Here is a 16,635-nt window from a genome sequence, read left to right on the forward strand (position 1 = left end):
TTGCGCGCTTACAAAACCCTAGGGATGTCATTTCTAGCTTAATCTATAGACGATACACACCTGTACAGCTGCACACAGTGGCCCCAGAATAGGGACTTGTGAATGAAGACACTGACCTAGTTCACCCTTCTTGCCTTAGCCAGAAGAACCGAGTCAAGACTTAAAGTCTTGCTTGCCTTGGCTCTTTAGCGTCCAGTTGTCATCCCTGGTCCAGCTAACAGGATCTGAACTGCCTCTTTAAACCATTCCCTCCTAAGGGGTTAAATATGAGAGACTGACCCTGCCCTGAAATCCAATTTAGCAGGTTTGGCCTGGGATCAGTGGGCACTGCAAACGACATTCAGAAGCTCCAACTAAAACAACAGCACAGCCATCCCTGCCCAGTGACAAGTGATTGACCCTGTCCTGGCTTTCACGGCAAATCCCAGGGATTAGGCGCCTTCTCTTCTCCGGGAGGCACAGCCCTGTCACCCGGGGCCACACCCTGGCCAGCAGCCAACTTGCTTTTCGGGTGAGAGGCCCAGCCTCCTCCTCAGTCTGGGATGGGCCAGGGCTTGACTCTGCCACGAGGCTGGCAGGAGGTGCAGGTAGGGCGGTGGGGGGGGGGGGGGGGTGTCTCGCAAAGGGGACCAGACAGAAGGGTAAGGAAAGGACAGACACTTTCTGTGCTCTCTGTGTTGGGGCCCCATGGAGCAAAGATGAGATGTTCCTGACGGCCTAAGGACTCTCAGAGCACCATAGGAGATGGCCCACCCCCACCATCACAGACGCAGAAGCTCAAGGTCTCCACTATCACAGATGCAGAAGCTCGAAGGTCTCCCCCATGACACACACACACACACACACCAACCCACAGGCATGAGGGAATTGGGGGATCTCAATGGGGCCATGACCTCTGCTGGGGGCCTACTGAAATGATGCTAAAAGGCCATAAGCAACAGCCCAAGTCCCTGACCTTGTCCAGGGAGCTCCAGGCGACCCCTGGAATCCTGCTGCAGCCTGAACGTTCACCCAATTGTGACAGTGTTGCCTTCCCCGTCAGGACAGCTCTGGGACTCAACCTTAGGCCCATAGCCTAACCTAGCTGGTGGCCAGCAGACCTTGCAGCCACCACCCCAAAAGGGGAGCAGATGTGATGGGATGTCCCACCCAAGCTAAGCACCACATATGCCGTTACCGAGTCCCAAGAGCCAGGCAGTTGAAACTGTGTGGGTGGAACTGTCCAGGTTTCTAAGAGAGACTGACCAGCATGATACCTTCCTCACTCCTGGGCAATGGTGATCACTAAGATTAGACCTGCAGACTGGCCTGGCAAATGTCTGGAGAGTTCATCCTTTGTGTTCACTTGGTCCCTGTGGACGTGTGCCTAAGGACCCGGGGACTGTGAACTGCAGGCCTGTCCTTCTGAAAAGATGAAAGGCTCAGGTCTTGAGCAAGTATCTGAGAGCATAGAAAGGACCAGAGGTGGCAGAAGAGCTATATATGATCCTCTTACGCATCCCAGGGGGAGACCCCATGATGCCCACAGGTGAGTGAAACAGGTGGGACCACAGATGGGCTTTGTGAGCACAGTTTAGAGACAGAACTCTTGTATAGTCTCCAGTCAATGTCCGATGTGAGCCCTGGGAACCCTGAGGTGTGAGATACTGCCCTGCTCACCTGACCCGTCCTGCACTCAGGGCTGCTGTTGACCAGACCTCCTGCCCTGCAGCTGCTTCCCAGACAGCACGTCCCCATTGCCTTGTCATACCCTGGCCTGGCTGCACTGCAGAGCGCAGGAAGCATCCTTTCGAGGAGTATGCTTGCCTGCTGTGGTCAAAGAGCTCAGTCTCCCCTCCTCCCCTCCTCGCAGTAGAACCAGAGACCCACTGGGTGGCTCCCTCCCTGCCAACAGCTGCGTCAACTTTGTCTCTCCCTGCTGCCTGGCTGGAGAGATATCTGCAGCCCAGCTCTGCTCCCTCCTGCTCCTCTCCTCACAGCAGAACAGACGGGACAGTCTGTCTGCCTTTATCACTGCGGAGTTAAGCAGCACCTAGCCGGAAGCCAGGCTCCAGGCTGCCGGGATGCACCCAGATCTGCCCCCCCTCCCCGCACCTCCATCCTGTTGTGCTCACGCCAGCCATACCCACACCCCAAAACATCCTCTCTCCTCTCTTGGACTTCAAGCACAGCATTCACCTCCTTTTCGTCTTAATAAACTATTTGTCTTTATGACACACCTCAGGCCGTTCTCTGGGACACATTTGGGAACAACGCAGATGGAGGGACAGATGTGCCCCCTGCGTTGTGCTCTTTTTATCCCAGTGGCAAGCAACGAGCAGTGTGATATACACAGTTCGGTGGTGACCAGCACTCCGTTGGCATGGGGGCAGGGAGGATATACCGCTCCAAATCTGGATACTGGGGACACTGGCAAAGGCCTAAGGAAATGAGCTTCGGGCAAGCTGTAGGAGGAGGGCTGAGGGAAGGGCCTGCACAAAGCCCCGAGGGAGGTGCGCTCGCTGTGCTGAGGGCAGCTAGAGCAGAGGAGGAGTGGAGATGGAATCTCGAAGCCACAGGGAGGTCTTGCCAGGTATTTCCACTAAGCAATGCAGGAAGCTGACTGGTAGAGAGGTTTCTCTAGGTGCCTCCTGGGGTGGCTGTCACCATCCTCCAGGTCAAGGTGATGGTGGATCTAACCATGGGGGTCCAGTAGGAAGCATAGGGTGTGGACAGATAGGGATATGACTGGAAAGGCAGGTCATATTTGCTGACGGGCCAGAAGGGGACTTGGGTTTGATGCCGGGTATTTGGCTCTGAACAGCTGTAAGATACGTAGCCAGAGTGGTGACATGGTGACAGGGGAGTATATGGTTATAAACCTTTCATTCAGTCCTTGAGTTTAAGGGGCTTGTCAGACACCAGATAGAAGGAGAGGGGAAGAAGGAAGTGGAGTTGGAAAAACAAAAAAACAGATGTGGCTGGGATCATGGGATGGATCCTTCTAGGAGCTATACTAGTTAGGGCCCCAAGAGTGGATGAGCTTTCCAGGCAGTGGTGGCGCATGCCTTTAATTCCAGCATACAGAAGAAAAAGGCAGGTGGATCTCTATGTGTCTGGGGCCAGCCTGGTCTATATCACTAGTTCCAGGATAGGCAGGGCTCCACAGAGAAACCCTGTCTCAAAAACAAAACAAAACAAAAATACAAACAACAACAACAAAAGAGTGGGTGAGCTCATGCATGGGAAGAGGAATGACAAAGAAAGGCCCGGACTGGATACAAGCCAAGGTAGCCAGAGGTCTCAGAAATGAGGAATGGCTGGCAACAGTGGCAGGGGAAGAGCCTGGAACCCAGGCAGGGCTGCTAGGCTGTACCGCTGAGAACCAGGCTAGGTGAGGACCAAGGATTCACATTGTTGACAATACTGAGGCCTTGCTGACCTGCATAAGTCAGTTTCCATGGAGTCAGGACAGACACACTGGAGGGACCACTAGTTCCTGGATCCATGGTCCTGGAAGCGCTTTTTGGAAAGTTGGGCCACAGCCAGAAAGTGACAGCAGGGATGGGAGGGTCCGGGAACAAGTTGCAGCAGGTGAGGGTTTGTGTGACTTTCTCCTCGCTGACAAGGGGGTGATTGGTGCAGCGCTCCTTTTGCCTCCACTCTGTTTTTGAACACACACACACACACACACACACACACACACACACACACACACACCCCTCCTAGGAGGTACCAGGCCCTCACACCCATCAGGTGTCCAGAACCCTGGAGGACCTTATCAGACTTACCTTCTAGAAGGTGAGGATGAAGGGGATGCAAGCCCAGGTGGAAACGATGGGCCCTCATCCAAGGTCCTGTGTGGAGGAGAAATCTCTGGTAATAAGAGAATTTTGTGATGAGTGACCCCCAGGTGAAGGCGCTCAGTGTCAGCTGAGCACGGCTCCAAGTCCCTCACTCTGGGAGGCTGGGCAGGGTTTGGGAATAGGATTTTCTTGTCGTTCTAACAAAACACCTAAGAGAAACAAGAGAGGGTTCCTTTCAGTCCAAAGTTCTCAAGGGCATGGGTCATCATGGCAGAGAAGGCATGGTGGATTAGCTGAGATCATGGCTGCGAGGAAGCAGGGGTGGGCAGGGAATGCCAGTACTCAGCGACCTTTCTCCTTTTATACTGTCTGGGTCCCTCTCCCATGGATGGCCCCACCCCATCCCAGTCAGTCCTCTGGGGAACCTAGAGATGTGCTCCTCAAGTCTCCTAGGTGATTCTAAATCAGTGACATCGAGTGTGAAGACTGATCATCACGGAGAGGAAGGAGGGAAGTTTAGGAGGGGTAGGTTAGGGTTCAGATTGTGCACTTGGGGCTGTCTGTGCGTGGTTGAGTATGGGTCTGAGGCTAAAGAGCATTGCAGATAGGTCAGTGGGAGAGACTAGAGTCGAGGCAGGGACACAGGAAAAGAGGGGACAATGCCTTGCCCATCTTATCGCAATTACACTTTTTTATATAAATATAAAGTAGTAGCTTCAGACGGCACATCTTTCTAGAAAGTGGCCAAAACCTTCCTTCCCTTTCTTTTGTTGAAGCCACATGGTGTGGGGGAAGGTGCAGCGGCCTAGGTTCTGGCTGGAGTCTCGGTTTGCCTCTCCGTGGCTGTGTGATCTTCAGTGACTCACTCTGCCATGCTGGGCTTTAGTTCCTTCCCTGCCCCCGACAGATCACAGAAAATGATAGTACTGGTCCCAGCCACAGCCAGCAGCGCTTGGTGTGTGAGCTGTCGGGTGGGGGGGTGGGGGACAGTGCTGCAGAAAATGCTTGTTCTCTGTCCCAGACTTGGGTCGGGGAGGTGTAGACCCAAGCTGGACCCCTTCACATCTCTCCTCATGTCTCCCCGGGGCAGCTGCACCCTGAGCTGTCCTCCTCCACTTGGCTGCCTGCAGGTGTCTGCTTGATGCATCTGCTTTTGCTCACTGGAGACTCGGGGCGGGGTACATTTATAATAATCCCAAAATACGGCTGATGAGTTTTGCTGAAACATGCTGAGTGACAGTTGGTATTTTAAATATGCAGCCTAGACACCTGTCCTCCTTCCTTTCCGGCCATTATGGGGTTTCTCGGGCAGGCAGGAAAGGCAGGGTGTGGGGAGTTCAGACACAGCCTTAATTCCTGGTGTGATGGCTCTAGAATTCCAGAAACTTCTGCCGAGTTTGCTGAATGACTTTTTTTAAAAATTTACTTTATGTGTTTGAGTGTTTTGCCTACTTATATATATGTGCACTGTATTCATACCTGGTATTTGCAGGGGTCAAAAGATGGTGTTAGGTGCCTTGGCACTGGAGTTTTTGGTGGTTTGAGCCACCATATGGGTTCTAGGAACCAAATCCCTCTCCTCTGTAAGAGCAGCAAGTGTCCTTAATTACTGAGCCATCTTACCAACCCTTTGCTGGAGTGTTTTTTGAGTCAGGTCAAGGTGGTACACACAGGAAGCATCCATGTGTTGTGTCACACAGTGAGGTGACAAACAGCTGAGCTTTGAGATCAGTCCTATAATGGACTGGCATCCATGGCACTGCTAGCTGGAATTTGGGACATCTTACTCTCAAAACTTCATCCTTGGCTCCTCCCTCCTCATGAATACATGATCATCCTCACAGCTCAGTGGTGGGAACCAAATTCAGCATGGCCTCATGGGATCTTCCCGCCCCCGCCTTGTGGCCTCTTTTCCAACCCATCTGCACCCTAGTTGTGTAGTTTCAAGTCAAGAATTCTTTAATCCCCCAAATCCAAAATGCTTCAAAGCCTGAAACTTGGTGAGCGTCTAAAGCTATAGGAAGAATACCCCACACGGTGAGACTTGGTTTCACCTGCAGCATTCTGAAGGGTATTGCCTGCTTGAGTGTGTGTAGAAGGCGAATATGAACCAGATGAACTTTATGTTCAGGTGTGGACATGTGTATTGCAAACATCCCAAAGTTCCCATTGCTTCTGGTCCCGGTGTTCCAGGAGGGAGTGCTCGACCTGAGCCCACAGCTCTCCTTCCTTCCTTTTCCTCCATGCTTTGGCTCAAGCTGCCTGTCCCAGTCTGTGGTCCTGATGCTGGGAGGTTTGCTGAGACCTGGTGACTGCTTCTTTTCAGGTGTCTGACATGCGTATGGGGCGGGTGAGGGTTGGGGGGTGGCCACCGAGGCCAGACAGCGAGCCCAACCCTTCTATGTTGCCCTCTCCCTCCCAGGTGGTCCCCATCTGAAATGTCAGTGCTTTAGACTGTTGGTCAGTGTTTCCCAATACTTCCGCTTGTGCGTGACGATTTCCAACTTTGTAAGTTATACTCAGTGCTTGACTGTGTGGCTCCTGCGTTCCACAGCTGTTGACTGAGCAAATCAGGCACAGAGGAGCCCCAGGATGCAGGATTAGCTGAGACCAGCTGCCTTTGGCCTTGGCTCTGCACTGCAGTAGGAGACTGAACATTGGGGAGGAAAACGTACCCTATCCCTAGTATGGCTTCAGGTCGGGATAGTTTCTTATGCTCTGCGTGGGGATGGTGATGACATGTAGCTGTCACCTGTCCCTTTCCCCAGTCAAGCCACTGTCTGTTCCATCGCTATAGCCTTGCACGTGGCGTCTGAACTCATCTTGTTCGCTGAGATTCTCCGACAGCCCTGTCCACTCCATTACACTCTGTCAGTTCGAGTCACAGCACTTCTCAGGTCAGAAGCTGAACTTAGACCACGTGAAGCCTTGCATGAGGTCACACAACGGACTAGCACATAGCCAGCCCGGGAAGCAGAGGGTTTGACTCCAGATATCGGGACAAAATGTCAGAAAGCCAGAGAGCCCAGATGAGCTTATGTCATTTCAAACAGTTGATAGACAACTGGATACATTACATGGAAGGAGCTCAGATGGGCTCTGGGACTACCAGCCCCAAGAGACAGACTTTCCCTACTGGACCTATGTACTTTGTGTTCAGGAGCAAGGATCCCAGAACGTCAGCTTCAGGTTACATAGCAGAGTCGAGACATGAAGGTGAGCTGCCCCAGGGGGCTACATTTTTTTCAATGGGGGAAAAACAGACTTAATTATATCTCTAAGAGCTGCAGACACGCTGAGGAGGAATACCAGCAGCGCCTGGGACCTGGAGCAGAAATGCCTAAGATGAGGATTTGGATGGTTAAAGCTGTTGAACTCAGTGCCACACACTCCCTTCCCGGTGTGTGTGTGTGTGTGTGTGTGTGTGTGTGTGTGTGTGTGTGCACATGTTCATGTGTGTGAGGGTATACATGTAATACAGGTGCATGCATGCATGATGTACAAGTGTGTGTATGCACAGTATACATGTGGAGATCAGAGGACAGTCTTTCATGTTGGTCTTTAGGCACCTTGTGTCTTTTGTTTGAGAGAGAAACTTTGGCCTGGTTCTCTGTGCAGTAAGCTAGACTGGCTGGCCATCGAGCTCCAGGGATCCACCTGTCTGCTCCCCCACATCTTGCCTTTACTAGGTTACAGATGTATGTTGCCACGCCTGGCTGTTTACATGGGTGCTGGGGATCCTAAACCAGGTCCTCCTGATTGCAAGACAAGCACTTTATGAAGTGAACCACCTACCCAGCACCTCTTTGATTTTTTTCCAGAACCTTTGAAAAGGAGGTGAATACCCCACCAAATGGGATGGACATGTCAGGCTAGATGGAAGTGGGCCACTTGCTGCTACTCTGGTCAGTCAGATAAATACGCCCTTTGCCAAAGCCTTCCATACTCCCAGATGCTTACAGGGCAAATATTTGTGTTTAGGTTTTTCATTTAAAACATTTTTGTACAATATATTTTGATCATCTATTTTCCTGTTCCCCAACTCCTCCCAGATTCTCTCCCCGCAACTCCCTACCTACCCAGATTCATGTTCTTTCAAAAAAGAAGTCAAACTATAACAATAACAACAAAAAGCACACGCACAACAAACATCGAGTCTGTTTTGTGTTGTCCAACTACTCATGAGCGTGAGGCCTGCCCTGGAATGTAGTTGATTTTCTGTTGGAGAAAACTGATTTTCCCTTTCCCAGCAGGTATCCATTGTAAATAGGTTCTTGAGTAGGGTTGGGACTTCACAGCCACTCCTCCTCTCAGTGCTGGGACTTTTTTCTGGTTTGCCTCTGTACAGGTCTTGTGTACACTGTCACAGTCTCTGTGAATTCGTGTGTGCATTGAGCTGTTGTGTCTGCAGGACGCCGTTTCCTTAGAGTCATCCACTGCCTCTGACTCACAATCTTTCTGCCTCCTCTTTTGCATAGATCCCTGAGTCTTGAGGGGAGGGAGTTGATAAAGACATTCCATTTAGAGCTAGCGGCTCCAAGGTCTCTTACTGTGCATTGCAAGGAAGTATTTCACTGGGAGAGCCTGGCTCCTTCTTAGAGTGCTAATACTATGGATACAAATGCTGTAGGCAAATACAGACTAGAATCATGAGAAACAAGAAGCACAGAAGAAGGTGGTGATAGTGAACCTCATGGGATGGTGATAGGAAAGGAACTGAACCCAGCAGAATAAGAGGAAGAAACTCTAGGCTCCCTCCAGAATTTACAAGTCAGTTTCTGACTCCCAGGATGGGCCTCATGACTCTCAGTTTGTGACATATCCCACAATAACCTATGGGCCCCACAAAAGGAGGGCCTATTTGCTCTCAAAAAGTATTTACAGGAATTTTAGGCAGAGCATACAGAATGAAATGCTAGCTGGGTGGTGGTGGTACACACCTTTAATCCCAGCACAATCCCTTGGGAGGCAGAGGCAGGGGGGATCTCTGAGTTTAAGGCCAGCCCGGTCTAGAGAGTTCCAGGAGTTACACAGAGAAACCCTGTCTCCAAAACAAACAAACAAATGAAGTTCTATCCATGAGGTCATACAGTGATGCACTCTTAGACAGTGTAGCCTCGAGAACTGATTTCCTTTCCTTTCCTCCCACTCTCCTTCATCTCCCTCAGTGATTATGGATGAACTCCTGCCAGGTATCTGCCCAAGCCCTGGGGATGGTAGAGTAGGCATGAGCACTGTGCAATCACTGTCCTGAATGGGAGGCTAGCTGGAACGTCCCCTGAACTGGGCAGGTGGAGCCTGACTGTTGAGAACACTGGTCCTTCCAGCTCTCTGGGCCCCTACTTACTTGTCACAACCCAATTTAAATATCAGCACCTCCGTAGAAACTTCCTTAAGTCTCCCTGCATAGATTGACCGCTATTGGGTAGATGGGTAGATGGAAGGAGGACTGGAAGAGCGAATGAGATAGATGGGTTAGATCAATGGATGAGTGGGTCAGTGGGATAGATGGATGGATGATGGGTGGATTGATGATGGATGGATAGGAGTCTGGTGGATGCGTAGACGAATGGGTGAATGAGTGGATGAATAGATAATGGATAGCTGGATAGATGGATGCATGATGCACATGCATGGATAGATGGATGGATGGATGATGAATGGATGGATGATGGATAGATGGATGGATGATGGATGGATGGATGGATGATGGGTGGATGGATGGATGTTTGGATGGATGATGGGTGGATGGATGATGGATGGATGGATGCATGGATGGATGGATGGATAGATGGATGGATGGGTGGATGGATGGATGGATGGATGATGGGTGGATGATGGGTGGATGAAGGATGGATGGATGGATGGATGGATGGATGGATGGATGGATGGATGATGGATGGATGGATGGATGGATGGATGATGGATGGATGCATGGATGGATGGATGGATGATGGGTGGATGATGGGTGGATGATGGGTGGATGGATGATGGATGGATGGGTAGGTCACTGGATGGATCACCTGACTACTGGATAATTAGATGTATAGATGGATGATGGGTGAGTGAGAAAATGGCAGGTGATAGGAAGCTATGAATAAAAAATTGGCACAAGAATCAGCCATTTATTTGGCATGTGTTGAGTGCCAGGCACTGGCGACCAACTGGGTTATTTATGTCATCTCTCATGAAGCACTCTGTGGCCTGGTTTCAGTCAGGGTGAGAGCAAGAGGGCAAAGGTCATACCTGAACTGGTGAGATGGAGGAAACGTGTTCTCTGAAAACAGTGGAGCAGGAATGTGTGGCTGGGCGGAAAGGGAGGTAGCTGGGCCCTCTGAGGGGTCTAGTGGGAAAGATAGCTCTTGTCTGAGTGAGACTGTGGCTAGTTGGAGGTGCCACAGACTTCAGGTCAAAGGGGCAGAAAACAGAAGATTCTGGACGAGCAGGAAGGGACACATTCCTTGTGCCTGCACCCACACAAGCTCTTTCTTAACCCAGGCAGCATCTCTGGCTGCCCTTAGTCATCTTTCTTGTTACATGCAAAGATCCTGAGCCACTGCAGGCTCTGAAAGTGACTCATGTCAGTGATGAGACCTGGCACCGGGAAGGCCTCTAATCTGCCTTTCCCTGAGGCAGAATGTGCTTTGGTGAGGTGTGTGTGTGTGTGTGTGTGTGTGTGGTGTGTGTGTGTGATGCTAGTGACTAACCTTCACACTTGCTGGGAAGTACTCTAAAACTGAGCTACATTTTCTGCAAACTTTATTCTGAGACAGGATCTTCCTAAGTTCCCAATCTGGCCTTGAACTCACACTGAAGCTCAAGGAGGCCTTGAACATTGGAGCCTCCTGCTTTCCTTTCCCAAGTAACTGAGATTGCAGGCCCGTGCCCCCAGTTCGGTTGGTTTCTGACTTTGAAGATTGCTGGTTTTATCTCTGTCCACAGAAAAGGAAACTGAGGCTCAGAGCAGTTAAGCAGCTCCTCTCATCCAGGTTGGCCACACTCAATCCCTGTGCCCCCATATGTGAGTCCTCTCTTACCTTCTCTGGCCCAGACCCACCCTCCACAACCACCGTTGCATTCTCTACATTCTTTTTAAAAATCGTATTTTATCGTATTTTATTTAGTGCATCTGTGTGCCCACACACATGTGGATGCCCAGAAGACAGCTCTCAGGAGTCCATTCACCCCTTTTACCAGGGGTTCCAGGTATCAAACTCAGGTCATCAAGCTTGCATGGCAAGCACTCTACCTACCTTGCCATCCGACCCACCCTCTCCACATTCTTATGTTGTCTGATGTCAGGCACCAGTCACGTGCCCAGACGTGACTATGTGTCTGAATTATGGACTCCGTGAAGAGTCCCATGAGTATCCAGGAACGCTCACTCAAATAAGATAGATTGACATGCATGTAACATGTAGATTAATGACATGGTCAACGTGTAAATATTATTGCCAACATGTAACTATACCATGAGCCTTATCATTAAAGATTTTATTTAAGTTGGGCATGGTGGTAAATGCCTATAATCCCCAAAAATGGGGTCCAGAGGATCAAGAGTTTTGGGTTATCCTCTACTGCATAGTTTGTTTGAGGCCATCCTGGGGTAAACTCCACTCCCACAAAAAGATAAGATTTTATGGTGTTCATGTTATATGGTAAAATCTCATATATCATTATAGGCAACAAACAATGTATCTGCATCTAAATTTTATTTTAACAAGATATATAAATTACATAAAATATCAGTAAGATATGTAAGATATATACTTTTTAATTAAAAAAACTGTGTATATGCATAAGTCTGCATGTAGGTATGTGTACAGAAGTTCAGAAGAAGCTTTGGTTCCTCTGAAGCTGGAGTTGTAGGCTGTCATGAGCCACCCAGAGTGGGTGCTGGGAATTGAACTTGGGTCCTCTGTAAGATCAGTATGCATTCTTAACCATTGAGCCATCTCTTTAGTCCCTATAAAAATGTATTTAAATACTGCTTAATAGTGACAAAGCAGGGTCTGATCTGAGCTTGTGGATATTTACGTCCTGTAATGGGTCACCGGCTCACAGGCCTATCAGGTTACTCTATGAGTAAGGCTCACCTGCTTGTCACACTATTCTTTGAGCAGCAGCTTCTTAGCCATGGGCAGAGTGATAAGGATACTCCTTGCTCTCCGATGGCTAAAGTCACAGTGGCTGGGAGACATCCCGTTGGCCTGGGACCTAAGGAAAGGAACTGTATCATGCATGGATTCATGTTGCGAATATTGTAGTCTCTCCACTGTGATCCCATCCAGCTGGCAGGCAGACCCAGCCCAGGGAGTGGGGACAGGAGTGCTCTGGCAATTGATGCCCACTGGCAGGCAAAGGATAACGGTCAGCTTTTGAAAGGAGCCATATTTGTGTATAGGCCTTCAGAGGAGAAAGAGTGCAATGCGATGGCCATGGTGGGGATGAGAACAGGGTGCTGACTGCCTGGAGGTCTGTGCTGCCCCCTTGCCAAGCTAAAGCCAGGTTTGCTTAGGGAGAAGTCTATAATTCCACCGTGGCCACTGCAGCAGAAGCCCAGAATGCCAAAGGGAGGGTGCTGTGTCCAGTGTCTCCTTCTGGGCATAAACTTGAGGGTCCCAGTCAGGAACTAGCCATAGTGACAGAAGCCGTCATGACCCTCAGTTCTCCCCAGGCCTCTGCTGCCCACCGGACACGGATGGCTTGAGGCAGGTTGCCTCTTGCCCAGTGCTCAAGCCCACAGCAGTCTCATTTACAGAGACCGGCCTGAAATTAGCTGGTGGCCATTTCTCCACACATGATTGTGATGCTACACACTTTATGTTCACTTTGGAACTTTTAAATTGTGTGTGTGTGTGTGTGTGTGTGTGCGTGCGTGTGTGTAAATCAATCTGGAGGGAGAACCAGTGTTGGCAGATGATATGCTGCGGTATCTGGACTGTGTGCGGCATGAAGTCCAAGGACCTGTCGTGTAGGAACTTGGAATTGCTCTTCCAGGAATAGCGGATTGAGGACCCTCCCCACTTTAACCTTCAGGTGTCCAGGGGTGAATTACTACTTTTCTTTTCTTCCCAGTGGTCCCTCTTAAGATCTCACAGTAAGGAGAGAAGGGTATGTTCGACTCCATGCCAAGCCTTTTCTAGGGCCTTTGAAACCCTGTCAGACAAATGGCGGTAGAGCAGGAAAGCCAGGCTCCAGCAGGACAAGAGAGCAGGTCCTGCCCCAGACCTGCTGATCCTCAAAGCCCAGACTCACTGCTTTCTTCCTGTTCCAAGCTGTGTGTGACAGAAAGGAGGTAGTGAGTTCACTATCACCTGTCCCCCGTGATGGGAAACAACCCGGAGTGACCAGGTGGAAGGGGATGGTTACCCTGGCGATTTAAGCATCTGCCTTGGCTACCCCTCTAGTCTGGAAATTCCTTAGGGAACCCCCTTCCCAGATACTCATGTTGCTCTGTGCCTGCTGACATCCAACACCATGCCTTCTGCTCTCTCTCTAGGTGTCGTGCGCCAAGTGCGGCCCATCGTGGGCCCATTTTATGCCGTCCTGAGGCTGGAGATGAACTACGTGGTAGGGGGCGTGGTCTCCCACCGGAATGTCGTCAATGTACACATCTTTGTCTCTGAGTACTGGTTCTGAAGGACTGGTTTGCAGCACAGCCAGGGGTGCACCCCTCCCCCTGGCCGGGTCCTCGCTGCCAGGGACTCCCAGGTGCCTGTCTATACCCCTCGGGCACCCTTTAATGTTTCATGTGGGTTTGTAGGACCGCATGCATTGAGCTGAGCCGCATCAGTAAGTCCAACTGATGTACTGTGGTGTTTAAGCATCAAGTCCAGTTGCTCGGCTGTGTGGTTGAATCCTTGCTTTTTAAATGCAAAGGCTGAATCTTGTTCCCTTTCCCTGCCTGTGGGCTAGGCCTTGCGAAGGACCAAGGAGAATCTGAAAGCATCAGTCCATCTGAAAGTTAAAAGGTGGCCAGTACTCTCCGAGACTGCATGAGGATTGACATTTTGGTACTTTTTTTAAAAAAAAGAAAAAGAAATCAGGCTCTGTGTGTTTCAAGTTGATGTCTGTTGTAGAGTGGCTCATAAAATAAATATACAATAAATTCTCCCCAGGAGCAGTTGACAGCATGCCTCGGGGCACTTAGGAGTTTTGTTCAGAGAAGGAGGATTATTTGGTAAAGATGTGAGCTGCAAGGTTTGTGTGTGGCCTGGTGTGTCCTTCGGGGTGGCTGGTGTGTCCCCGCATGTTTGTGGGGGTGGCTGGTGTGGCTTGGTGCATCCATGGGGGGTGCTGGTGTGTTCCAGTGTGTCTGTGGGATGGTTGGTATGGCCCCATATATCCATGGGCATGGCTAGTGTGTACCAGTATATCCACAGGGCTGGCTGGTGTGTTCCAGTGTATCATAGGGGTAGCCAATGTATCCCAATGTATCTATGGGGGTGGCTGATGTGTCCCACTGTGTCTATGGGGATGGCTGCATTTTGTACCCTGCAGCCACCATTCCTCACAGGGGGAAAATAAGCTTTTGGATCTTCCTGACAGCCTGAAACAGACTCCCCAGATGGGGCTTCTGCTAGCTCAGGGGTCTTCCAAGAGCTAGAGGACTGCAAATCTCCCCCAAGGCCATTTCAAAGCCTCTCCTGCTGCCAGAGCTCCACGTGAGACCAGATCCAGGCCAGATAAATATACCAGTGAATAAACACCGCTCAGCATCAGTGACGGGCTGGGAAGGGCTTTGGCACCAGGCTTCTCCTTTGTACTTCCTGATCTTGTCTCACATTCAGTGCTTCTTGTCCTGGGCCCTGATCCTCACTTGAGACCTTGGCCAACCTCCGCGTTTGTCTTCCTTGGAGGTGTCAGTGCAAAAAGTCTGGGCAACTGCACTTGGTATTGCAGCTCCCAGGAACATGGACCCAGCCTCTGGGAACCCTCAGTGTTCCTGGGGTCATTTGCTGGGGTCACTGTTCTGTCCAAACCATGCCTGACCACCCTGACCCTGGTGGGACTAGACAGTCCAGGGAGCATCATGCCAGGGGCAGGATGCACAAAGGACATTTGGAGTCTCAGTGGGAAAGGGAGATTGGCGCTCAGCGGTTAAGAACACCAGGAGAACTGAGTACAGTAGCCAGCACCCACATGAGGTGGCTCACACTGCCTGTAACTCCAGCCCCAGGGGATTTGATACTCTCTTCTAGCTTCTGTAGACATTTTTATATGTATATATAAACACACACACACGCGCATGGAGGCAGATTTTTCTTTGTGCTAACAGCTCACAAAAAATGACACGGAGAATTATTATTATTATTATGAAAGCTTGACCTTAGCTTAGGCTTGTCCCACTAGCTCTTGTGACTTAAATGAATCCATTTATATTAATCTGTGTTCTACTACGTGGTGTTACCTTTTTCCTAACCTGTTTCCTCTCCATGCCTCAATGGAATTCCACCTTTCTTCTTCCCAGAGTTCTCTCTGCCTGGAAATCCTGCCTATATCTCTTGCCTAACTATTGACCGTTCGGCTTTTTATTATACCAATCTCAGCAATAAATCTCCACACAGTATACAAATATACCACAACATACACACACACTCATAGATTAAATAATAAACTTTCTCCTTTCTTCCTTCCTTCCTTCCTTCCTTCCTTCCTTCCTTCCTTCCTTCCTTCCTTCCTTTCTCTCAAAATGGAATCTCAAGGAGGAAGGGCAAGACACAGGAGGTGTGTGAGTCCCTGTAGGTTACCTGTAGTCTGAGGACCAACTCTGCCCTTCTAAGCTCAGCAAAGGAGATTCCTTGGAGCCCTCTCCTTTCTTCCCAGTGGTTGAATGGTGGACTGGGAGGACTGAATCACTGGCTCTTTCAGAGAAGGGAACTTGTCTCTGTTTCTTTCATCCATTTCTCTGTCTGTCTCTTTGAGCACTTGGTATGTATGTGTGATTATGTGTGTATACATGTGTGTGTGCACAAATGTGTATGTGTACCTGAGGCCAAGGGACAAACTTGGGTGTCGTTCCTCAGGCACCGCCCACCTTGTTTTTTGAGACAGGCTCTCTCACCTGTCTGGGACTCACCACGTGGGCTCAACTGGCTGGCCAGAAAACCTCAGAGATCTGCCTGTGCCCTCCAGTGTTAGGATTACGAACACCTCCTTTATGTTTACCTAGCATCTGGGGTTTGAACCCAGTTCCTTATGCTTTCATGGCAAGCACTCCTCCCCCAGCTATCTCCCTGCCCCACTTTCGCTCAGTATGTAGCCATTAGTGTGGGAGCTGCTATTGGGGGACCAGCCAAGCCTCCTGATGTTGAGTGGTTTGCAGATAAGCATATGACCCAAGATGTTAATCTCAGTCCCTGGGGCAGAAGAACAGTCAAAGGCGGGATGAGGGCTAGGAGCTGTCAGGTGGGAGAGCAGAATGGAAGAAAGAAAACAGAGTGCTGACCGTGCCCAACTCAGAGATGGCCACACTGGGCTGTGGTGGGACTAGCAGGTGTCACTGCTGTCTTCCTAGCCTGTTTCTGCATGTCCAAGGGGAGATGTTAATCCCCAATGGCGGGAGGCATGCCAGAGCTCTACACAGGAGACCTCTTCCAACTGTGAAATCCTGTGCACATGCATGACCTTACTTTCCTTGGCTTCTGAAGTAAAGATGATGGAGACAGAGAGGAGCAACATGACTGACAACGGAGCCGCACTAACTAGCTCCAGGAGCCTGGTGACTTTGCAACATTAGTCTACATTTCTTAATCGTCCACGAGAGACATGGTGGACAGGTGTGTAAACTGCACACAACCCCGGCTGTTCTCATCCCGTACCACACCCTGCGTGGAGCTTACGGTGT

At 50.2% G+C, this 16,635-nt stretch overlaps 1 protein-coding gene across 1 annotated transcript in view; it reads left to right on the plus strand.

The window, feature by feature from the left end:
- Fbln1 (fibulin 1) overlaps nucleotides 1-13,826 on the plus strand; it is a 72,755-nt gene extending 58,929 nt beyond the window's left edge. The window contains exon 17 of the mRNA XM_075960241.1: nucleotides 13,288-13,826. Within this exon, the coding sequence (XP_075816356.1) occupies nucleotides 13,288-13,427 (140 nt within the window). The 3' untranslated portion in view covers nucleotides 13,428-13,826. The remainder of the gene's footprint in view (nucleotides 1-13,287) is intronic.
- Nucleotides 13,827-16,635: the final 2,809 nt, after the last annotated feature.

Source organism: Microtus pennsylvanicus, chromosome 2 (genome assembly GCF_037038515.1).
Source record: "Microtus pennsylvanicus isolate mMicPen1 chromosome 2, mMicPen1.hap1, whole genome shotgun sequence".
NCBI classification, from domain to species: Eukaryota; Metazoa; Chordata; class Mammalia; order Rodentia; family Cricetidae; genus Microtus; species Microtus pennsylvanicus.